The 25,585-nt window shown below is 36.1% G+C and overlaps 1 protein-coding gene across 1 annotated transcript in view; it reads right to left on the reverse strand.

The window, feature by feature from the left end:
- The window catches only part of MOXD1 (monooxygenase DBH like 1), a 104,303-nt gene that overhangs the window by 13,584 nt on the left and 65,134 nt on the right, over positions 1–25,585 (reverse strand). Inside the window, exons 5-10 of the mRNA XM_003827661.6 lie at positions 18,724–18,903; positions 18,322–18,424; positions 14,246–14,412; positions 12,991–13,182; positions 10,939–10,998; positions 5,945–6,087 (exon numbers count right to left, since the gene is read on the reverse strand). Of these exons, the coding sequence (XP_003827709.3) occupies positions 5,945–6,087; positions 10,939–10,998; positions 12,991–13,182; positions 14,246–14,412; positions 18,322–18,424; positions 18,724–18,903 (845 nt within the window). The remainder of the gene's footprint in view (positions 1–5,944; positions 6,088–10,938; positions 10,999–12,990; positions 13,183–14,245; positions 14,413–18,321; positions 18,425–18,723; positions 18,904–25,585) is intronic.

Consider the following 25,585-nt stretch of genomic DNA (forward strand, 5'->3'; position numbering starts at 1 on the left):
AGAACAAAGACCTCAGAAATAACACCACACATCTACAACCATTAACAAACTTGACAAAAACAAGCAATGGGGAAAGGATCTCCTATTCACTAAATGGTGCTGGGAAAACTGCTTAGCCATAGGCTGAAAACCAAAACTGAACCCCTTCCTTACACCTTATACAAAAATTAACTCAGATGGATTAAAGACTTAAGTGTAAAACTGCAAACCATAGAAACCCTAGAAGAAAACCTAGGCAATACCATTCAGGACATAGGCATGGGCAAAGACTTCATGACAAAAACGCCAAAAGCAATTGCAACAAATGCCAAAATTGACAAATGGGATCTAATTAAACTAAAGAACTTCTGCACAGCAAAAGAAACTATCATCAGATCAAAGAGACAACCTACAGAATGGGAGAAAATTTTTGTAATCTACCCATCCAACAAAGGTCTAATATCCAGAACTTACAAGGAACTTAAACAAATTTACAAGAAAAAAACAATCCCATTAAAAAGTCAGCAAAGGATATGAACAGACACTTCTCAAAAGAAGACATTTATGTGGCCAAGAAATATGAAAAAACTCAACATCACTGATCATCGGAGAAATGCAAACCAAAACCACAAAGAGATACCATCTCATTCCAGTCAGGATGGCAATTATTAAAAAGTCAGGAAACAACAGATGCTGGCAAGTCTGTGGAGAAATAGGAATGCTTTTACACTGTTGGTCAGAATGTAAATTATTTCCACCACTACGGAAGACAGTATGGCAATTCTTCAAGGATCTAGAACCAGAAATACCATTTGACCCAGCAATATCCCATTCTTGGTATATACCCAAAAGAATATAAATCATTCTACTATAAAGACACATGCACTTGTATGTTTATTGCAGCACTATTTACAATAGCAAAGCCATGGAACCAACCCAAATGCCCATCAGTAATAGACTGGATACAGAAAATGTGGTACATATACACTATGGAATACTATGCTGCCACAAAAAGGAATGAGATCATGTCCTTTGAAGGGACATGGATGAAGATGGAAGCCAATGTCCTCAGTGAACTGACACAGGAACAGAAAACCAAACACCACATACTCTCACTCGTAAGTGGGAGTTGAACAATGAGAACGTATGGACACAGAGAGGGGAGCAACACACACCAGGGCCTGTTGGGGGATGGGGGGTGAAGGGAGGGAATATAGAAGATGGGCCAATAAGTGCAGCAAACCACCATGGCACTTGTATATCTATGTAACAAAACTGCACATTCTGCACATGTATCCCGTTTTTTGTTTGTTTGTTTGTTTAGAATAAATAAATAAATAAAAACACTTTGTGTTCCAGGAAAACTTAATTCAGATGCTCAACACTAAAGTGTATTCAATTTAATTTATGAATCCTACAAGTAAAGGAAAAATTCCTCCATTCGTCCAGAGAGATCTCCCAAGGGAAAGAAATATGACCCTAAAATATCATATCCAGCCAAACTGCTATCCAAATAAAAGAGTAGAAATTCCCAAATTGAAAGAACTTGAGGCATAAGGCACTCAGAAGCCCTTACTGATTAAACAACTTGAAGATAAAATCCTAATGACTCAAATTTAAAAACTCATTAATGTAGAAATCATAAAGATTAGGGTTATCATTGAATTGATTTATCTAATCAAGTCATGTTAAATATTCTGGGAATTATAGTTTCATAATTAAGTGTAAACATTAAAAATCTTGAAAATATAATAATTATAATATAAATAATAAATACTTGGTGGTATAGAAAGCAGAAGTGGGAAAAATATGAAAGTATAAACGTCTCCATCTTTCATGACCTAAAATTGAAACATACAGTGAATCTAACAACTTGATGATTTTATGATCTATTTTGTCAACATTCGAGATCCTCTTCATAAAATATTATTTCTTGTGCTTAAAACAACACCAACAACATTTATTTGAACTTCAACAAATGTTCAGTTTTACTTTAGTTTCTTTCTAATAAGTTAAAACAAAATTAAAATTCAATAGTTTTTCAAAAATAGTGCATAAATTGTAATCTTGTAACAGTATTTAATCAATTCATTTTATATAAATATACACATATTAAGATGTTTATAATAACATTCATTCAACATGTTAGCAATGTTTATGTTTAGAATTTGAGGTGGTTGCTTTTGCCTTCTTTATAACAACTTGTTCTGCATTACCTGAACTCTTTATAATAAGCACGTGTGAGTTTTAAATAGGAAAAACATAAAGTGATTTTTCTGCAAAGAGGAAGAGAAACAGCTATTGATGCTTTTTTAGGAACAGAACCAATAACACAGGAACTATCCATTACTTACATCTCACCAGACCTGCATATTCAGTCTTGATTTATGGTACAACAGGGAATACACAATTTATCTAAACTCATTATCTATTTTGTTGTTTGATCTTTGTGAGTTTTTTGTCTTTCCTTAAGACTTGCCAGATCTGTAGGAGGCAGACAGAAATAGCACCCCCGAGAACAGACAATAAAATTGAGACAAGACATAGTTGTCTCATTTTTTCTATCAATCCTTCCTAGGATTGCTATAGAATGTTTAAAATAAAATATAGAACCTGATTAATCATTATATGAAAAGCACAGAATAGAAGAGTTTTGTTCATATGTTATATGATATTCCTTTTTAGTATTATATGCTGAATACCAATTGGTAATATTCTTTTAAGCAAAACAGAAAAAAAGCACCTAAGCCATTTTTTGTTCTGATGTTTGAGCCAGCACCTTGTTAGTTTGGCCTTCACTATCACTTATGTCACTGTGGTGATGAACTAGATTTAATGTCTAATTTAAAGTCTAAACATGTATTTTTAAATAGAGGCTCTTTTGTGCTCATATTTTTGAGGAATAAATTTAACCATGAAGTTAAATGGGTTTTGTCCTTTTTTTTTCTTTTTTCTTTTTTTTGGCAGGGGAGAATGACATCTCAAAACTAGCCTTGTTCTGTAAAGCAATTCTCCCTGTCTTTCCAAATTATGAAAACCCAACTTGAGTATTTCCTGAGGGAGACCAAAGGTATGGACACTGGTGGAGCTCATTGGGAAACAGGAGAGCCGAACATTTTTAGAGGCTTCATACCATTTAAACTTAAAAAAAAAATAGGCCATAGAATGCATTTAAATCATCTTGCAAACATACAGCTTTTAATATCCATTTGTTTTTAACATTCTCTCAAATTAACCATCGATTAGAAAATTTCCATTCAATATGTAAAAAATATTCTAAATGAGAAAAAGACTACTCAAGGCTAAGTAAGGAACAATATAACATCAATATTTGAAAACCAAGACTACATCCTAGTGTTTTTAAAATGATATTTTATGTGATGCTTGGATTTTTGTTGTTTTAATTTATTTACATATGTAATTATTTACTTGTTATATATTTATGTATATTTATATATTGGCCTATATGTGCATGTTGTATGGGGAGAAAGAGATCAGAGACTAGATGCAAACCCCAACTCTCCCTTTTATTATGTACTATATAATGTTGAATAATTTCTTAATCTCTTGGTTTCTATTTCCTCCCCTATAAAACTGGGATTGCATGTCTTGCTCTACCTGTTGGAATTGTGTAAAAATGAATTATAAAATCATGCATATGAAAATACTTAGTAAACTATAAACCAATTTATGTAAGCATTTTGTTATTTGTATTTTATTAGATATAGGCATTTGTTCTAGTGGTCATTTTGTTGTTTGCAAAAAAATTCAGTAAAACCTATCTATGAATCATAAATTTAATTCAAAAAGAGGAGTGGGTCTCAGTTCATAATTTATAATCCTGTAATATTTAGGCACAAAAACTTGACCATATTTCTATTCTCCTTCATCATCTGCATTTTACCATATCCTCACTGAATGTTTTTTCACTCTCTCCTTAAATACATGTCTCAAAACTCTATGTGTGGCTGGGCATGGTGCTTCACGCCTGTAATCCCAGCACTTTGGGAGGCCAAGGCGGGTGGATTACCTGAGGTCAGGAGTTCGAGACCAGCCTGCCCAACATGGAGAAACCCCGTCTCTACTAAAAATACAAAATGTTAGCTGGGCATGGTGGCGAGCGCCTGTAATCCCAGCTACTTGGGAGGCTGAGGCAGAAGAATCACTTGAACCCAGGAGGCAGAGGTTGCAGTGAGCTGAGATCGCGTCACTGCACTCCAGCCTGGGTGACAAGAGCGAAACTCTGTCTCAAAAAAACAAAAACAAAAACAAAAACAAAACCTCTATGTGTATATTTTCTCTAATTACATAATTACATCAGTCCCTTTCATTTTGAATAGTAGTGATCATTAGAAAATTCTTCTCTATATTAAAACAAATTCAGCCATCCCCAAATTTCCACCAGCCATTCTAATTCTTCTCACTGACATCAGTAAGAATAGATACATCAACCTTAATATATCCAAAACAGAATTCTCAATATCATCCTCAGCATGTTCCCCTAAAACCATTCACACCATCACTGAGCCTTTACTCTGCTCTACCCCTCACTGCCTCCATGAGATGCCATTGATCAACAAGCCTGTGGGTGCTCCTTTCAAAAAGTAACCTGAATGGAATATGTCTCATCAACTTGGTGTCACCACCTTGGCACAAGTGACCCTCATCCCTCAACTAGACAATCACAATAGTTTCCTGATTGATATTCCTTCCAGTCTAGCCCTCCTAGAGTCCTTTTCCAACATAGTAGCCAAATTGACTTTATTTATATCCTTTAATTGCTTCCCTTTGCACTTAAAGCCCCAAGGCCTTATGTTGCTCATAAAGTCCTAAATCATCTGGTCCCACCTGCTCTCATGTGTCCTCACTTATTCTCTACCATACTTCACTCTTCTGCAGCCAAATGCACTCTCTTGCTGCTCCACAAACACGGTAGGTTCAGACTAACCACAGGGTCATTACACTGGCTCTTTCCTGTGCAGAATTTGCATATCTCTATAGCTGGCTCCTTATCATGGAGGTCGCTGCTCAGATATCACCAACCCAGAGAGGCTTTCTTTATCCTATTGACAACAACTACATACTTCCTTCACTGTTTTGTCTTCATAACATCCATTACTATTTAAAATATCTTTTTTTGTTTATTACCTCTCCCTCACTCCAGAATACAATCTCAAGAGGGCAGGGATAATATGAATCTTGTTTATTATATCTTAAATAGCTCCTATAATTATACCTAAAGAGAACAATTATACCTAAAGAGTTAACATAATAGGCCCACCTCAGAAAGGTCTGCTTGCAAGGATAATCCTTGGCAGGTGCCTGGAAACTTAAATAGTAAACAATTTCCTATATTGACATAAACTTTCTCTAATGATAAGAGTGACTCATTGTGCCTAGACTGTGCAAACAATGCAGTTTATGCTGAACAACTGCTTTCCATCTGGAAGTATGGAATTTTAGTAAGTGGTAGGCAGAGACCACCTATATGACTAGTTCCTCCAAAAAACTCTGGGCACTGAATCTGTGATGAGCTTCTCCAATAGACAACATTCCATACATGTTGTCACAATTTGATGATGGTGTAATTTGGTGCATTCTGTGTGACTCCACTGGAAGAGGGCTCTTGGAAGCTTGCACCTGGTTTCCTCTAGACTTTGCTTTATGTAGCTTTTCCTTTTGTTCTTTCTGCTTTGCATGCTTTCACCATATTCATGTTTTCCATGAATACAACTATTTGCTGAGTACTGTAGGTACTCCTTGCAAATCACAGAACCTGACGGTGGTCCTGGGGACTCTGGACATAGTAATCAAAAAGGTTACTTGGTCTCCCTAGTTAAAAGTAATCAAATAGAACAAACAGTGCATAAAAATTGCTATAATGTGGTAATGGATCCAGTATGACAATAAAGCCCATCTTTCTCTGAAATACGTTACCCCATCATAAAATACATTTACTACTTACGTGACTGGTCTGTAGATCTCCTTAACCCCAATGAACTGAAGTTGTTCCATAATGTCTGGAATACTTGCACATCGAGTAAGATTAATTCTTGGGTAATAAAGAAGGTATGAGAGACACATTTCACTCCTGGTGCTTAGTCCTCCCTGAAAACAGATAGTTTATTTAGCAAAGTATGTGTTCTACCAATTTTGACATTTAAAGCACACAAGTCATTAATGTCATACAGTTCCTTCCAATATTAAAATTTAATACATCTTAAAGCTGAAAAGTTAAAAAAACTGGCTTTTTAAAAAGGTAGTGACAGAATTAAAAATTAATAGAACTATTTCCACTTTAAAAATCTGCCTTTCTTAAATAACCTAATAAATTCTGCTGATGGGATGTAAACTTTTCAATACAGTGAACATTTCAGAGAATCATAAGGATGTTTGGTTAGCATAATACCAATCAATCAGGAATTTTTGCAGGAAATTTTTCTGATTTAATTGAATTTTCTAGAATCTTGTCTTCATGTGTATAAACATTAGCAGTTGCATACAACAGGGGAGAAAGATTTCATATTTTGAATCTGGTAGTTAATTATCTACTAAAATTTGGAAAAAGATTAAAGACCTTCAAAAGAACAGAATCCAGAGTTACTACAACATATTATCTAATATGTCTAATTTCAACCAAAAATTATTAAGCGGGAAAAGAAACAGGAAATTATTATCTATCTTCAATGGAGAAAAGTCAGTAGAAATGGATTGTAAGATTGAGATGCTGGATTTATCAGACAATGACTTGAAAACAGATAAAAATATGTTCAATAAAGCTGTTTTACAAAGTGTTCAAAGAGTTAAAGAAAAACATGCTCAAGTAGTTAAAGGCAAATGTCTTAAAAATGAGTGAACAGAAAAAGGAATGACATCAGGAAAAGAAGAACATTTTTAAAAATAGAAATTCTAGAGCTGAGAGGTACCAAAACAAAATAAAAACTTCACAGGATAAGCTCAACAGCAAGTTTCAAATGAGCAAGGAAAATATCAGTGAACTTGAAGATTAATCAATAGAAATTGTCCTATTCAAATAGCAGAGAGATAAAAGACTAAAGAAAGTGAAAATACTTCAGAGATCTATGGGACAACATTAAATGTTCTAGCATTTATGTCTAACATATATGTATGTTTTCATGTATGTTAAATACATGTAACTGGAGTTCTAGAATGAGAGGAAGAAGACAAAAAGGTAGAAAAAATATTCAAAGGAATAATGCCTGAAATAATCCCCAATTTAATGAAAAACATTAACTTACAGACCCAAGAAGCTCAACAAAAACCAAATGTAAATACAAAAAGAGCCATACCTAGACACATCACAGTCATACTGCTGAAAACCAAAGATAAGAAAAAATCTTGAAAGCAGCAAGAGAAAAATGACACATCATATATAGGTGAACAAGAATGCAATTGACAGCTGACATTTCATCATAAATGATGGAAATAACAAAAAGATGTTGAATTATATATTCACAAGTGTTGCAAAGGAAAAAGCAACTGCCAACCAAGAATTCTGTATCCAGCAAAATCCAACTTTCAAAAACAAAGGTGAAAAACTTAATATTGTTTATATTCTAAATTAACGTAGGGGCTAATATACAATGATTTTACTAATTGCAAAAACATGATGTTTTGCACTTGATGAGCAAGGCAGGATTAGGCAAAGGAAGATGCTGATCTGCAAATGAAGTTGCATTTGATGCCTCAGTAAATATTGTATTTAATTTATCCTTAAGTTAGGATGGCTGTTCAGAGTTGTACCAAATTGTAGAAAGAAAGCTGGGCCTTTGCAGCATCTTATCAACTAGTCATTGACTGCTGGCTCTCCTACTGTAGGGAGTAAAATTTTAAGAAGTTATTTTCTAATACCAAGGGGAATGTCCAGTGAGGTACACAGCTGTGAGCTATCATATTATCATCTGATATTCCCAGTGGCTGAGGTTTGGTTGTGTTGGCCCTGAAGAGGGTATCAAGACAGTGCACCAAAATACCCACTATAATAATAACTCATTTATTATGTCGTTAGTAAAATATTTCAACAACAAAAATTATACATAAGGCATGAGAAAAAAATAAAACCAACACCAGTACATTGACTACTCCATGTGTCCAGCTTCTATCCCTCTTCTTCCCATTTCAACCAAAGGTGATTACTATCTTAATATTTTATCTTTCTGTTGTTTTTCATTACACTTTACATTCAGTATATTGAAGTATGTATCCCTAAACAATATATTGTTTAATTTTCCTGAACTTTACATACATAATATCACACTATATATATTCTGCTACAAGCTTGCTCTTTTCAATCAACATTATTTGTTCTTCAGATACATTCATGTTAATATAGGCAGCTTTCATTCATTAATTTTCATAACTTTACACTGTTTCATTAAATAATACCACATTTATTTGTTCTCCTTTTGATGGGTATTTGAGAGATTTCCAGAATTTTTTCTTTCCTATATTATTATATGTTACTATGAATAGTTTACATATGTCTCTCCTGAAACACATTCTGCAAAAGTAATTCCAAGGTTAAATCTACATAGGAATGGAATTGAGTAGAGTATATATGAATCTCTAATTTTACTAGATAAATGCCATATTTTTCCCCAAGATGGTTTTACAAATTTAAGTCACTACTAGCAGTGTATAAGTGTTCCAGTTTCAGCACAATGGAAATGCTATTTAAAATTTTGCCAAACTGGTTAGTTCAAAACATTTCACTCTGGTTTATATTTGGTTTTAAACAAAATTGAGCATCTTTCCATATATTTATAGTATCTATTATATGGGTTGTTATTTCTTTGAAATGCTTTTGTCTTATCCTCTTTTATTGTATGCTTCTCTTCTGTTACAGATTTATGGACTTTGTTTTATAAGCTAGATACTAATGTCCTGTTAATCTATGATTGCAAATATTTTTCCCAGTTTAAAACTCTTCTTAATTTCTTCATAGTGTTCTATTTTGGTAAGCAAAAGCTTCGATGTAGTCAAATTTGTTAATCTTTAATTTACAGTTTGTGCTTTTTATGCTTTGCTTAAAAAATTCTTAAGTACTCCAAAGTCATGAAGATATACTCAGGTATTTTTTCTTCCAGCAGTTTTAAATTTTTGCTGTTCACATTTAAATATTTAATACATCTGGCATTGATTTTTATGCATTGTGTAAAATTAAGACTCAGTTTTATTTATGTCATATGGATAGCCATTAGTGCCAGCATCCTTTAATAAAAAGTTTATCCTTTTCCATTTATCTAAATGCTATGTCTATCATAAACCAAGTTTCCATCTGCAGAATTTGTAGGTCTGTTTCTGAGATGCCTCTTCTGTTCCAAGTCTTCTAACTTGGGACTCAAAGCATATTGTATTAATCGCCAGTTTTAAAATAAGCCTTCTTATCTAGTAGATTGTTTTCTATCTTGTTCCTTTCAGTTTTGTCCTGCCTATTTTTAACCTTTTGCTCTTCTGTGTAAATTTTAGAATCAACTTGCTCCATGTAAAAGCTAAAACAGCAAAATGTTTATATAAATAAAAAAATAGATGAAAATATTTGCAGCCTTGGTCTGGTGAAGATTTCTTAGCTAGAATACCAAAACCTCAAATCGTAAAATTTCTCTGACATTTTTTTACTAGAATAATATCAAATTTATGGGCCAATATGAATAGAAGTATTTTCTTTATTTTACTGAGCCTTTCAATCCATGAACATGGTATCTCTTACTGTCTTTAGGCATTCTTTTAATGTTTCCCAATAAAGATTTATATTTTTTTCACAGAGATGAAACACATCTAGTGTTAGATTTTATTTCTGTTTAATTTTTATTTTAAATTGTATTTTCTTGAGATAATTTCTTATACACTCAAGTGCAATTAATTTTATATAGTATCAATTTGGAGGAGGGTTTGATGCAGAAAATTACAGTATCTGTGAGTAATGTGTTTTGCTTCTTCACTTCTTCCTTTCTGATCCTTATATCTCATTTTCATTTCTTTTCCAGTACAATGTTGAATACAAGTAGTGATAACAAATACCCTTATATTCTTCCTAACTTGAAAAAAAAACACGGCATTTCATTTAATTTAATATTTGCTATAGCTTTTTCATAGCTAACTTCTACCTAGTTAAGACAATTCCCTGTTATTCCAGGCTTGCTAAATGTCTCCCCTGTCAACAATAAACTTGAATTTAATGAATGCTTTCTCTACCTCTGTTGAGGTGATTATATATGTTTTTCTTTCAATAAATATATTTTCTAATTTAAATCAATTTTATATTCCTTAGCTAAACTCAAGTTGGTCTTATCATTAGATTTGTATATAAAAAAGGATTTGGCTTGTCAAACTCTTATCCAAGTTATTTCCATCAGGTGCATACTACTGGCCCCTTTTATACTATCCTTGTGAAGTTTTAGTTTTCAGATTATGTTAACTACATTTTATGACTTGGTGGGAGGTGTTCCCTCTTTTAGTGTTCCTGAAAGAGACTGAGTAATACATGAATTATCTATTTCTTGAACGCTTGGTGGAATTCCCCCAGTAAATCTGTTGGGACCAGATTTCTCTTTGAGTCAGAGGCCTCAAGGTCATGAAATTCATTCTTCGTTTGGAAGTCTGTATTTGTCTAAGCCAGACTCAAGCAGACAGTCAATTAAAGACCACAGTTCTTTTAAAAATATTAGATGAGAAAAATTAAAAGACTAAGGATAGCTTTTCATGAAAGAGTCAATAAATTACACTCCAAGTATTATTTAATACTATAATATCATTCGTTAATTTGAAGTCTTAGAAAATGCTAAAAACATCTCTGATGTCACTTTTATGATACTTGATACTCAAGATTTTTAGAACTTTTCTTTCCAAATGGAAATGGTTTTTACTTTTTTCTTCTAAAATCAAGTTTATTTCTTTCTCTCCATAAATGAACTTTAATAATAATAAAAGTTTTCTTACCCAAGTCATCTCAGCTCTATCTTTCGTGTTGTAGCGACATTCAGTAATTAGGTTATCTCCCTGAAACATAAAAGTAAAAGCTTTCAGATTGAAGTTTTATGCTGGCTTATTTATCAAATACACTTGTACGTCAACAGTTAATATTTGCTGTATGAATGGATGCACCAAGTAATTTCATTCAGCAGAAGACCCCTGATCTGTTTAATTCTAGGTTTGCTGATATAACAAGCAAGCAAATAAATAGGACTCTCTGTGTTTCAGCCAGACTCCACAACATTCTAGCTGGATGAACTACATATAACCCAGGCACAATTTGTTCATTTAAAACCTGAAGATAAAAATTGTTCTTATTTTTGGCCCTGGCACGGTGGCTCATGCCTGCAATCCCAGCACTTTGGGAGGGCAAGGCAGGTGGACCACGAGGTCAGGAGTTCAAGACCAGCCTGGTCAAGATGGTGAAACCTTGTCTCTACTAAAAATACAAAAATTAGCCAGGCATGGTTGCGGGCACCTTTAATCCCAGCTTCTCAGGAAGCTGAGGCAGAGAATTGCTTGAACCCAGGAGGTGGAGGTTGCAGTGAGCCGAGATCGCACCACTGTACTCCAGCCTGGGTGACAGAGTGAGACTCCATCTCAAAAAAAAAAAAAAAGTCCTTATTTTTTTCACAGCTGTTACGAGGAGATTAAATGACATAACATAGGCATTAGTAGCAAATGAACATTTAATAAACCTCAGACATAGATAGTAGTTATTGTGATCACCTCTTCATTTACATTATTTTCTTTAAAGGTCTCTAGTCATGCCTTTATTTCCTTACAATAGAATTGTGAGGCAAATTAATAGAAGTTTATTGTTCTAGTGTTTTCCATCCTTTTGTACATTACAATACATATGGAAAATGATAACATTTTCATGTTTCCCCTTTAAGGTAAGCAGATGAAGCTATTCATAGACCTGAGGCCATAATCTTTGGGCTTTCGCTCTTAAATTTGGCCTCCCTGCATGCCACTCAGAGGGCCCAGAGAACAGTATCTCATCGCACTTATGCCATAATCATGGTGCGTCAGTTAGGAAGCTCTGAGATAACACTGTTTGGAAAACCCCAGAGACATCATAATAAAATAGAGTGTAGTCCTTAAGAACCTTGACAAGATCACCATTTCTCAAACTTCTTTCTGCTCTCCGGATGTATCAAAGAATTTCTAAGATCCAAAGCTATGGATTTAAGGGATAGCTATTAGTAAAAAGAAGATCCCTTTCCTCTTTATCACTTGCTTCTGTTTTTTCAGCTTTCCTTTTACATCCTATTGTGCCATGTCTTCTCCCTGACAGTTCATCCCATCTAAAAACCCTGTCTCCAGCATCACGTAGAAAAGATATTGCCATTACTCTCATTTTGTAAATGGTATAGGGATCTGACTTTTAAAAGTAAAATAAGGGTAGAAAATTATACTACAATTGAGCTTGATGGTCATGGAATAAAAATTTGAGAAAACAAAGCATTATAACCTTTTTAAAGCCTTCATTCTCTTCTCTCCTTCACCATAACCCCAAGTATTATGTCAAGCTGGATCACACAGCATAGTTTAATTAGCTATATTCACATAGCTTTATCAGATAAAAGAATTATCCTTACATTCCTTCTTACTAAAATGAAACTTCTAAAAATATCCTATCTTTTCAACATAGCATAAAGACACCTCTATTTTACCACTGCAGGAATTGCAACCCAAAGAATCACTAACTGGAATGTCAAGTATAAAAAAAGAGTAATGTTTAGTCCTCAGAACCTGAGATTTTTGTTTGGGGTTGTTTTTATTTTTCAGTCAACAACTTGAATTGCTCCTGGGAATCATAAGAAAAATGAGTTTCAATTTTGGAAAACAGATCAAACACATTCCATCTGGGTTGTACAACACCCACAGTGGGTGGTGTTAAGAATACAGATGCAAGGAAAAATTCATTTCTCTAGTAGAAACCTTGCCACATCTCAGCAGATATGTCTCATGACTTTCATAACAGTCAATGAAAAAGAACAAAAACATGCATACTGGTAAGATTGTTTGTTCTTCCTTTAGATACTGAAACTCCTGGAAATTGAAGTCAAAATCATCATCATAGGCAAGTAATTTCATTTCCTTCCCTTTTCGAAAATGACGCAGCCTGATGCCTCTGCCAGCCAGGTGAGCATGGAGAAGAACAGCAAACACATGAATTCCACTTGGCTTTTCGGCTTCCAGAGCCTACAGGGGACACCGAGGAAGACCCGATTAGCCCACATTAATGCATGTTCAGACAGTTCACATTCAAACACACTTGGAGGGACAACTGAGATAAAAAGCTAAAGCAATTTAAATGAATGCTTGAACTGAAAAAGAGTTTGAATTCGGATTGTTCAGTGTTCTCCTTGTGAAGCAACATTTGCCGGGAGAAAAGTAGGGGAGCTGATGCTTATAAGGGGCCTCCCAGACCATTTCTACATGTTATCCTCCTTTTTCCTTCTTTTAGGAGGATAAGAGGCAATAAACACTCTTAGCAAAAAGATTCCAGTATGTTAGTAACCTGAAAACCCAAATTCTTAAAAGGAAATATTATTCCCACTTTTCCAGATAAGAAAGCGAAAGTGGGTCAACGGAATTAAGTGAATCGCCCATGGTCCTACAGCTTGTAAATGAGGTCATGGCAATTTGAATTATGAACTATGGCCTAAATAACTCAGAAGAGCATAATCTTTCCACTTCACCAGTCTGCCATACTGTCCTCAACCACAATATCATATAATTCATAAAGAGTATGATCCATGTTGAAATATTTTCATTAAAAAACTTTAAGTGAAAATTGTCATTACTAAATACTTATACTTTTCTCCTATCCTATATATTTTTTATATTAGTTATTTTTGCTCTGTGGTGAAGGAAGGGAAGGAAACTATAAGGCAGAGAAAAATGAAAATAAATGATGGAAAAATCAATATGGATAAAAGGTAAACTAGGGAAAAGAAAAAGACTACACAAACAAAGGTCAAAATTGTAAAAGATGATATACAGTATGCAACATGCAACAAACAAAAAAGGTAGGAGTAAAAAGAAAAACACCCTGCCAACTACTTCTGTCTTTAGAGTTCTACTCCTGCAGCTTCAAGATTTAAAAAAGCAGTCAAAAGTCCTACTAAAATTGCGATAAGGGTTTCACAGTGTGTCAACAAGAAAGGAATCGATAATAAACATGTGCGGAATTTTTCACACCACAGTTTCTAAGAGCATTGATGAATCTGCAGAGAGCAGCTCAGACTCAGATGCTGCATACCTCTTCCAGGCACTCCAAAGTGCAGTGACCCTCAGACTGGAACTCAGGCATCCCTGGAGGGATGATATGGAAGAGGCTCACCCAGAGGCCAGCCTCAATCACCCCGGCATCATATTTCCTTATATCCATTGTGTAAAATAACCTCAGTCCAGAATTATCTATTAAGCCTAGAACAAAAGCACATAATTAAAGTGATTTTTGGTTCTTAAAAAGTTTTCATTCCCAAGAAAATTCTTGGTTTGAATTTTTTAAAGTTTTCATATTCTGTTGAAATAGGTTTATTTATTTTCCATAAACTGTCATGAGGGAAAGGGATTCAAGCAGAGATTAGTGGCAGACAACATTCAGTTTCACAAGCAAGAGTTAAAAGATGAGTAGCCATATTGCCTGCAACCTTTGTGGACTCACACAGCATACCACAAGAGAAATGTTTCCGTTATCTGGCTGTTATATTCCACAATTATCTAACATGAAGACAGAATGAAGATTCTAAAGTCATTCATTAGAATATAGAATAAATAACTTAATAAAATTTTATTTTATATTTTTTCGAGATGAAGTTCAATAACATTTACTTTGAGGTAAAACCTCCTTAGTTTAGAAACCATCTGCTGATGAAGAAAACTACTAAAGATTCACTTTATTTCTTTAAAGTTTGTCACCATTTTCTTCCTCATTCAACAGCCATTCAATCAACACACAGTCATTAAGAATCCATTATGTAAATGGCACTCCATTAGGCATTGTGGGGATGAGAGATGAATAAGACACACTTGTTGTTATGACATATTCATTACAGGGAGGGAGAGTATGAGCCCCAAACATTTCATAAATTCATTTCATTAACTTGGAAATTAATTGACTTCCTTCTGCAGTAACTAACAGATTGATTCCTTCCCCTCAGTTTCCTTTCTTGTCTCATTTAAATCAATCAGCTTAATCTATTTCTAGTCAATCATTTTTAAACACAAGGTCTTTATATCAAATATTCCTCATTGCATGTTATATACCCTTCACTCACAAACACACACACACACACACACACACACATACTTAGAAGATATCCATTACTTTTAATTTTTTTCAGATGTAGTAAGTTGTTAAAATTAAGTATTTCAATAATTATCCCAGGAAATTCTTACCTCTCAACCTCCCTAACAGCCTTGGAAAAAAATCCAAGCTTTACTTTCCTGCTTCATGAGTTTGTAATTGTGAACATAAAATAATTTGCTATGTGTTTGTTGACTCCAGCTTCTTCAGATATTCAGGGTCATCACAAGGAAGCACTGTGATGTGACAATTAAGGACACTGACTCTGGAGCTGACCAACCTGGATGCAAATCCCAGCTCTGCTGCATATGAGTTATGTGACCTGGGGCAAATGCTATGGTTAAATGTCTATCCCCTCCAAAAAGTAGGTTTGAATGTTGTTGAAAATTAATGGCCATTGTGATGATATTGAATGGTGAGAGCTTTAAGAGGCGTCTAGGTCATGAGGGCTTGGCCCCTGTGAATCGATTAATGCTATTATTTCAGAAGTGGCTTTGTTCTCTCTTGCTGTCTTTACCCTTCCACCATGTGAAGCCTACTGCCATGTTATGACCCGTAAGAAGGCCCTCATCAGATGCCAGTACCTTGTACTTGTACTTCTCAGCATCCAGAACTGTGAGGAATAAATTTCTGTTCATTATAAATTACCCAGTCTGTGGTATTCTGTTATAGCAGCACAGAACAGATGAAGACATAAAGTTACCTAATCTGTGCTTCAGTTTTCCAGTATGGAAAATGGCCATAATAGTAGCACTACTACCTCATAAGGGTGATGTGTGGCTTAAACACCAAGTTCTAAGAACAGTGTTTGGCACAAATGAGGTGCTCAATAAATGGCAGCTAGTCACACATACAGTGGTCACACATCTACCAGGGTTTCAATCAATTGTTAAACAAATAAATCATAAAAATCAATTCTCCTTTTGTGTTATTATCAGTGCAGATACAAATAAGCATGATAATGTAGAATATCTATACTGACCTTAGAATTTTCTCTGGACATATCTTGCAAAATTTTGTTTTGTATTTTATATTTTTGGCGTCTACCTCCTTATAAGTTTGACAGGGAAAAAATATAAGTAGAAATTCCAGTTGCATTTTGTATAGTTAGGTTCATTAGTTGCATTAGCTGTTTGGAGCATTAATAGATAATCTAGTAAATAAAGTAATAATTTCTTAAGCACATATAAAATGATTATTAAAAAACTTTTCTGGAAACAAATTCGTATTATGTTATATTTATAAAAATAAAATTACTATAATCTAAAATTTGGTCTAATTATGTACATGAATAAAAATAGAAAGTACTAAAAATCCTGAGTCCTCTATTAACCTGTTAGGAAAATAAGCTTATGTTTCATTTTTACATTGAAACTATGAGAAAGTCAACTTAATTGACAACAGAGAAGGCAAATAAATTAAGCCTTCTACTTTTGTAATAAAGACTAAAAGGAAGAAGTAGTTCACATAGAATTTCCAATTGGAGAAGTATTATACATTGTATAGAATATTTATTCTATTAATAATTTAAAATCAAAAATGTAAAAAATTTTTAAAAGTTGCAATATAAGACATATTCAATAATTAATCCCATTGTTATTGTGATGACAATTTTTATGTTTTATAGTCACATATGATTTCATGGAAAATCTAACTTTTAGAATTTATTAATAGGTTATTTTGCTTGGTTTATGAAAGTTTTAAACTTTTAACATAGATTCATGGTTCAGAGTATGGGATATAATTGGTGGGTGGAAATTAAAGTGAATTCAGAGAGAAACTATTTCCTATTAATTACTTTAGGGTAAAAAAAGTTACTTTATTGGCTTGCTCACAAATAGAATAGCTTGACATCTACTTTTATAGAAATATCACTCTTTAAATATCATACCACGTGTCCTCTCTTCAAAATCTATTATTCATGCTGCTGCAGCCAGAGTGGTCTTTTCAAAATACAGATCTCAATATTTGACTCCACTGTATCAAACTCTTCAATTGCTTCTCATTGTCTTCAGGGTAAAAATCCTTAATGGGTCCTACAAGATCTTAGATGGTCTGCTTCAGCCTTCCTCTGCAGGTTCATCAGCATCTTTCTTCACTGCACCCTAACCCTTCAGCATCTCCAGTCACCCAGATGAACAGTTTGATTCTTTAATGAAGACTTTTTAGCCCATCCCCACCAATACACACTCCTGGCTGGATTAGGTCACCAATTGAATACTCTCATAGTGTTAGGTATCTTCTTTGGACCAATTGGCATATACATAATTTCATATGATTGCTGTGAAAAATTGATTGTTTCTTTTTCACATTGGGCTATAATTTCCATAAGGGTGGGAACAGCATCTGTTTTTCACTCAAACTATATCCTCAAGCACAGATCTGGCACATAGTTGGAGCTCAGTATTTGCTGAAAAATTGCATGAGTCAATATAAAATAATAACTTGGAGTTACTTCTGTTGACAATTTCATGTTAAATCTATCAAAGTTGGGATTTGGAATATCATACAAATGATTTCAGAAACAAAATGTACATCCTTACATTTCTTTACTTCAATATCATATTACACGGTGTCACTGCATAAGTACTTTTTGAGTATATCTATGGTTTGCTTACCACACAACAAAATGCTTACACTTTTTAGTATAATAAATGGTAACTTTTTCTTACGTGCAGTTAGAAAGAAAATATTCCATAAACACCATGTATTGGGACTAATCTACATCACAAAGGAAAAGTTTATTATTCTACTTCCTGGTAGGTAGTATGCAAGTGTTTTTTTTTTAAGATTAGCGACTGCGTGTGCTCATTTACCTGGTTTGGTGCTGGTTAATGCCTGCTCTTACAGTATAATTATAAATAGTACCCACTTTCACTTTAAAAAGTATCCTAATTTGAATGACAAATGTATAGGTTAATTCCTTCTAACACTGGCTGCTATTTTGTTTCAACTCTGTTAAAGACTTACAAGGTACAAAACTTTTTATAAAAATCATAGGTAAAACATATGAACAATAAACTCACCTTCCTCATAAGTGGGATTGTCATAATGGACTTCTAGGAGCACATAATGCGGATCTAATGGAGTGCCGAGGGATAATCCAACATGAGGTGGATAAGAAAAGCCCTAAATATGGAAAATGCCATGAGACAATGTCCTATGAAAGTCCCTGAGAGCTCTATTCCACTCAAAAACCAGCTATCTTCAAGGATATTTCAACCCTCTGGAACCCCATTCATCTACAACTGATGAAATAAAATAAAAATGACTTAAAGAAAGAATCCCTTCCTACGAAAATGGAGTTAAGCCACCTTCATATCAAAAGTAGCGTTAAAGCTTTACTTCTAAGTATTAATTAGAACCATATTTGTGGCAGGAAATATGATCAGTTAATTGTGTTACATCTCAGTAATCATTAGCCCCACCTCTCCACCAATAGCCCAGGCAAAAATCACAGTTTCACAGGTGAGGAACGCATCGGGCATGTTGGGGTGATAGCACTCGTGGCCGGACTCCAGAACGCTGTTGTTAAAGTTGTTGCTGCACTGATAGAGCAGGATGTGGTGCACCAGACTCTCATGGCCTCTCTGTATCACTGGCTCAACCTACACGAACATAAATGAGAGGGAGGACACAATAAATAAGACCACCCTACAGCATCCCACAACAAACGTGAAACTAGCATAAATTATTGTCAGTTTCTCAAAGGGATATTCTTCTCAATTATGTCAAGGTTGTGTAGTTCAAGTCTAATTTGTTCTGGAGACAGTGACAATGGTAAAGATATGATGATGACAACGGCAACAACAAAGATGAGATAACCATTTAATCCAAGAAACAGGACTTTACTAATCGGCTTTTTTTTGGTTGTTAATTCACTGTCCTGTCCCTTGCCCATTCTGCAGAGCAATTGTTTTGAAAATTGCTTGCTTTTTCCCAGGTTTGCTCTTCCTCCTCCTGCCTCTCACTTTTTAAAAAATTTTTATTATTATACTTTAAGTTCTAGGGTACATGTGCACAACGTGGAGGTTTGTTACATATGTATACATGTGCCACATTGGTTTGCTGCACCCATTAACTCGTCATTTACATGAGGTATATCTCCTAATGCTATCCCTCCCCCCTCTCCCCACCCCACGACAGGCCCTGGTGTGTGATGTTCTCCACCCTGTGTCCAAGTGTTCTCATTGTTCAATTCCCACCTATGAGTGAGAACACGCGGTGTTTGGTTTTCTGTCCTTGCGATAGTTTGCTGAGAATGGTGGTTTCCAGCTTCATCCATGTCCCTACAAAGGACACGAACACGAACTCATCCATTTTTATGGCTGCATAGTATTCCATGGTGTATATATGCCACGTTTTCTTAATCCAGTCTATCATTGATGGACATTTGGGTTTGTTCCAAGTCTTTGCTATTGTGAACAGTGCCGGAATAAACATAAGTGTGCATGTGTCTTTATAGCATTTATTTTTCACATAGAAAAAAAGAAGTCAAGGCTGTGGGCACAAACGCTCTTAGTCTCCCTCTCTTCCACCTCAAAATGTTATCTTTACCCATCCCTACCAGTGGTGAGAGGTGAGATCTCATTCATCTCTATAAATGCATGGTGCTGAGAAGAAGGTTAGGGCTTAATCATTTTTACTGGTGATTTTATCATCAATGAAATTCAAGAAGAATTAAATTGTAATCTGACCTCCAGAATACAAATTGAGGGTATAGCCTAAAATATGAGGATTTCCTAAGAAAAAAAATCCACCCATGAAACAACAAGGAAACTTGCTGCAAGTTTCCTTGCACATTTTATTTTTATTTTAATGATTAAGATCAAAAGCCAATAACAATTTTATTATTAGAATTTGGAAGAGAAAAAAAAACATTGTTAGCTATGTGCGCTTGTGACACTGCTCAAATTAAAAGAGGAAAACTAGAAACAAGTAGAATGGGCAGTGAAATTGGTCCTAATGTGGAAAGCATGATCCACATGAATGTGGTCCTTCCACTGTTTGCTCTGTTAGTTCCCTTCATAACACTTGCCCACTTTAGTCCAAGAACCTAGGAATCAACTCAGAATGAGTGAAGCACACCCTAGCATCCCAGAGATTCTATATGCAGACCAAATGGAGCCTTGTACTTGGTGTAGGTGGGCTGTAGGTGTTGCATCAGTTAGAGCAGGGGTCCCCAATCCAGTACTGGTCCGTGGCCTGTTAGGAACTAGGCCGCACAGCAGGAGGTGAGCAGTGGGCAAGTGAGCAAAGCTTCATCTGTATTTATGGCTGCTCCCCAACACTCACATTACCTCCTGAGATCCACCTCCGGTCAGATCAGCAGTGGCATTAGGTTCTCATAGGAGTGCGAATCTTATTATGAACTAACTGTGCATGTGAGAGATCTAGGTTGCGTGCTCTTTAGGAGATTCTAACTAATGCCTGATGATCTGAGGTGGAACAGTTTCATCTCAAAACCATCTCCCCCATCCTCCAGTCCATGGAAAAACTCTTCCATGAAACCAGTTCCCTGTTGCCAAAAAGGCTGGAGACCGCTGAGTTACAGGGTTCTTTTTTCTTTCCCCTCAGAGTTCTTGGAATCTTTGTTCAGCTGATAAAGTAGCCCTGGTGTGCTGCTAAATACCCAAGAGTTTAGCCTTAGAGTTCATCAACACTTCTGTGTTTAGTCCTAACTACTCAAATTCAGGCACTGCATTTTAAAATCCTTGCTTGCTCTCTACTTTCAGCACGCACATTTACATGAAGTGTTTTCAGCTCTTTTCTCCTATGGCTTTGTTTTCCATTTTCTCCATAGTTTTTCTCTTTTCTGTAGGGAAATCTAAGCAAGGGGGGAAATGGTATGTAGTGGGTCGTGTCTGAATGGGCAGCCAAGAAATTCCAGTTTTTAAATCCAGTTTTCTTTTGTGTTACATAGTGAGTCATGCCACACCTAAGCCTCAGGTACATTTTCAACATCACATTCATGGAAAAAACATTGCACATGGTTTTGTTTGCACTTGTTTCGTCTCTAAAAGGTCGTGAGGCCTGAAGGCAGAAACTTTTCTATTTTGCTTGAAAAGGGTAGTTATTGTTCAAGCATGGTTGCATAATAACAATGATTGCACAGAAGTAAAACCCAGAATTTCTATAAGAATTTCATTTTTATGTCTAGTTTGAGCTTCTGTCTGAGACTTGACGTTTTTGGGTTCCTCAGTCCTCCAAGGGGGACAGGGCACTGCTAAGATGTCAACAGTAAAATATTCAGGCACATGTGAGATTTTTGCTAAGTACCTCATAAATTCAGGCAGAACCTTAAGGTTGTACTGAGCTCTGTAAGGTAGATCTTGGGAAGATGCCATTAGGGCAAAGGAGAGTTGGTTACTGTCACGACAGTTTCAGAAACTAGTGGCCTTCACTGAAGTAGAGGAAGAGGGAGTTAAGGGTGTGTGATGCTGGGTGGTGCTTGACTTTGGGGAGCTTCAAATAAACAGCTTGAAAGAAACTTTTAAGAGCAAGTGCTTTTTTTTTGTCTTCATAGGAAGTGCTAAAACTAACACCAAACTGCAAAGCTACCAATTTATCCCTGGAATAATAATAACATCTGTCTTTTATTTAGACCTACTATCTACTAGCCACATATGAATCATTCTATGTATTTCATTTAATATTTACAACAAATCTATAAGAAAGATGTTATAATCCTTATCTTACAGATTTACTGAAACTCAGAGATTAGACAACAAGCTCAAAGTACCACAGCTGGGAAAGGGTGATGGGATTTTAAACCAGGCTAGTCTGACCCCAAAGTCTGTACTTTCCTATGGCTACACATTATTGTAGGAAGCGTGTTGGAGATGCATCAAGGACCCTGGAAGTTGCTGCCGGTGGGAGGGAGGATGAAAGGCTTCAGTAAGGCAAGTTGTCGACAGCTGTCATCAACAAGGGTGATGACCTCAGGAGCCAATGCCAGAAGGTGCTTCTGGAAGCCACTAGCAGGGACCACCACATGCAGATGCCCTCAGAGGTGCAGTGCCAGACTGGGAGTCTTACACCTGGGGAGGGGGCTCATGGCCTCCCTGCCACTCCAGTCCCAGTGCCCCTTGGCCTCTAGGATGAGAAGACAGACCCATGGCCTTTCAAGGTGTTCCTTCTTACAAAGGGCAAATAACAAGGCTTCTCTTTGAAACTTGATGAGGGCTTCAAGAAGAATTAAACTGTAATCTGACCTTCAGATTACAGATTGAGGGTGCAGCCTAAAACATGAGGATTTCCTAAGCAAAAACACCAACCCATAAAACAACAAGGAACCTTGCTGCAAACTTGGGTACGGATCACGGGAGGAGAGGATAAAAAGGCTTGGAAGAAGCAAGCCCTTGGCAAAATAGAAAGGATGTGAGCAAAGAGAGGGAAAAAAAGAAAGAAAAAGAAGTGCTAGGAAATGATATGTAAGGATAAATATAAATTAAGAGGCTGATAATATGGGAGAAAAAATTACCTATCAAACTCCTGAAAAACGAAGAATAATTTCTAGAGAGGAAATTTTCAGACCACCATGGGGATATTAAGTGAGACACCAAGAATGTTCCTTAAGGATGGACATAACTTGTTTAGTGGAGGGTACAACTTGAGGAAATGGGAGTACTTTGATCAGTGCAGGACAGGGCCATTGGCTCAAATGCTTAGCACAGGATAGGATTTCCCACAATGCTTCACGCCATGCTTACAAAGCCTGATCAAGCCAGGGCGCTGCTACCAATCCCCTGATGGAGGCTGCTCGTTATTTTCTGCTCCCACAACAAGTTCTACAAACATTTTAAGCAGTCAACAAACTTGTGTTTTAAACTATGTTATGATATTCTTCTTTAGCCAAGGCACCATCTGAGGAAGCAGAGTGAGGCACACACAGAGCTCCAGGCCCCTTCCTGCTTGTTGGCTGAATGCTGCATTAACCCGACTTTCTGATGTGCTGGGTAACTGTCCACGGAAAAGACAAGACTTTTGTTTTTGCATTATTACATTATTTGTAATGATGACAGAGTTATACATTTTTTAATTAAAAATACTGAGGCTGGGCCGGGCGCTGTGGCTCACGCCTGTAATCCCAGCACTTTGGGAGGCCGAGGGGGGCAGATCACAAGGTCAGGAGATCAAGACCATCCTGGCTAACAAGGTGAAACCCTGTCTCTACTAAAAATACAAAAAATTAGCCAGGCGTGGTAGCGGGCACCTGTAGTCCCAGCTACTCGGGAGACTGAGGCAGGAGAATGGTGTGAACCCGGGAGGCAGAGCTGGCAGTGAGCTGAGATCGCCCCACTGCACTCCAGCCTGGGCTACAGAGTGAGACTCCGTCTCAAAAAAAAAAAAAAAAAAAAAAAAATACTGACCCTGTAATGTATCAGTACATTAAAGAGTAGCATTTAAAAAGTGTTCCTTATTCTGGTTACTTCACACATTCACATTATTATCACAATCACAGGGGGAATGCCAAGAGTTGCCTCTATTCAAAAATATTAAAATTGTACGAATTATTAAAGAAAGTCATGACCATAGAAAGTATACGAATATAGATATATTGGTATTCCTGACACTGGAATGAACATTTAATTTAATCTTGCTTGTAGCCTGGCTGTATGATGGCAGAAGAAATAAATAAAAAGAAATACAAAGCAGTGCATATGGAAGTGGAGGCAAGACACAAACATGGAAATTCCCCTGATGACATCAAACTATGTTATTGATCCCACATTCTTGTACAAAGGTGGGGTGTACAGACCCAGAATGGTGACAGGCCCGTGAGCTTACCTTCTGATGGCAAAACAGACCAGGCAAGGAGGGCCTGACAGCCGTGGGTTATTTATTAACTACTGTGTGTATTAAAGGAACAGCCCAGAAACCAGAACACAGATAGAAAGGGAAAGACTTCAACCTGAAAGAGGAAAACAGTCTCTTCCATTAGATCAAGTAACGGGAGCTTTCAGATACACTTGAGATATCTTAGCAAGAAAAGCAGAGAACAACAATAAACAGTTGCTCAAGAGTAGCCAAAACCAAGGTGGAAATTAACACTGACCATAAAGCTGACCTTGACAACGACCGTTTTTCCTAATCTCATCATCTCTTCTTACGCACTTTATCCAGGTCAAATATGCCTCACATAGCCCCTGCAGCACAAAGAGTGCTTAATAACTATTTATTGAATTGAAATAAAATGAATACTACCCTTTCCATGAAGCCAACATCAATGAGGCTGAATCATTAAATTCATTTGCCTCTTAGTTTCTTGATTATCTCCACTATACTGCATCCCACTTCAGCTACTGAATCCCATTGTCACACCCTGCCCATGAGTACACTACCTCTGAAATTCTCTTTCTGTGCCTCTTTCCTTTCCTGTTAGCTCTTTCACACTTTTCCAGTTGCTCAGCCAGCCATTTTCTCCTGGGAGGTCACTGAACTCATCACTCACCAGCACTCACAACTGACCCAAATGCTCAAATGGTGAATCACTCCTGTCATCTGCTCCTTCTCATCCTCCACTAAGGACACTGGAGATATACTTTATACAAGTATTCACATGAGACTTCAAAGTTCATAACTCACACTTTTGCCTCAGAACGTCAATCTTTCTTTGGTTTTGCTCTGCATTCTGTTCAGCTCCCTGAAGTGGCTATCCTAAAACCTTTCCCAATCTATGCACACCTCCTAATCAGCTCTCAGCAAATGTCTTCATTATTTTGATGAGAGAGGAAAGCGTTTCTATCCACTCTGTAGTTGCCTGAGGGCAGAGCTGGGGGGATAGAATTTGATGCAAAGGACACAATATGATTGAAAAAATCTTAAATGTCAGGAACCCATTCTATATATTCATTTTTTACAATGTAGAAAGTGATGAAACGATTCAAAGAATCTACACTTGGTGGCATCTTATTCTACTTAACTTGAGCTATACAGGGTGGGATGAGACATAGAGAACCTAAGACCAAGTGACTGGGTACAGAGATATGACCAAAAAATTCTATGTGTTGCAGAATTCCCTAGAACTTAGAACGAAGAAAATGTTTCAGAATTTGAGGCAAGAAAATCTTAGGGGAAATGTATATTTCCCTTCAGTGACTGAAAGAATGAGATCTTTGACAAAACTGTGCCTACCTGCTGATCTCTCTTCACCAGCACCTACCCTGAAAACAGATTCAGTTCAAAAAGGGCTTTTTGTGAAAGACACTGAGTATTGGAAAAAAAAAATCCGTATGGTTTTGGAGGCTTCAAATAGCCAATTACCTAAACAATAATGCTGGCTGAAAG

This window comes from Pan paniscus, chromosome 5 (genome assembly GCF_029289425.2).
Source record: "Pan paniscus chromosome 5, NHGRI_mPanPan1-v2.0_pri, whole genome shotgun sequence".
NCBI classification, from domain to species: Eukaryota; Metazoa; Chordata; class Mammalia; order Primates; family Hominidae; genus Pan; species Pan paniscus.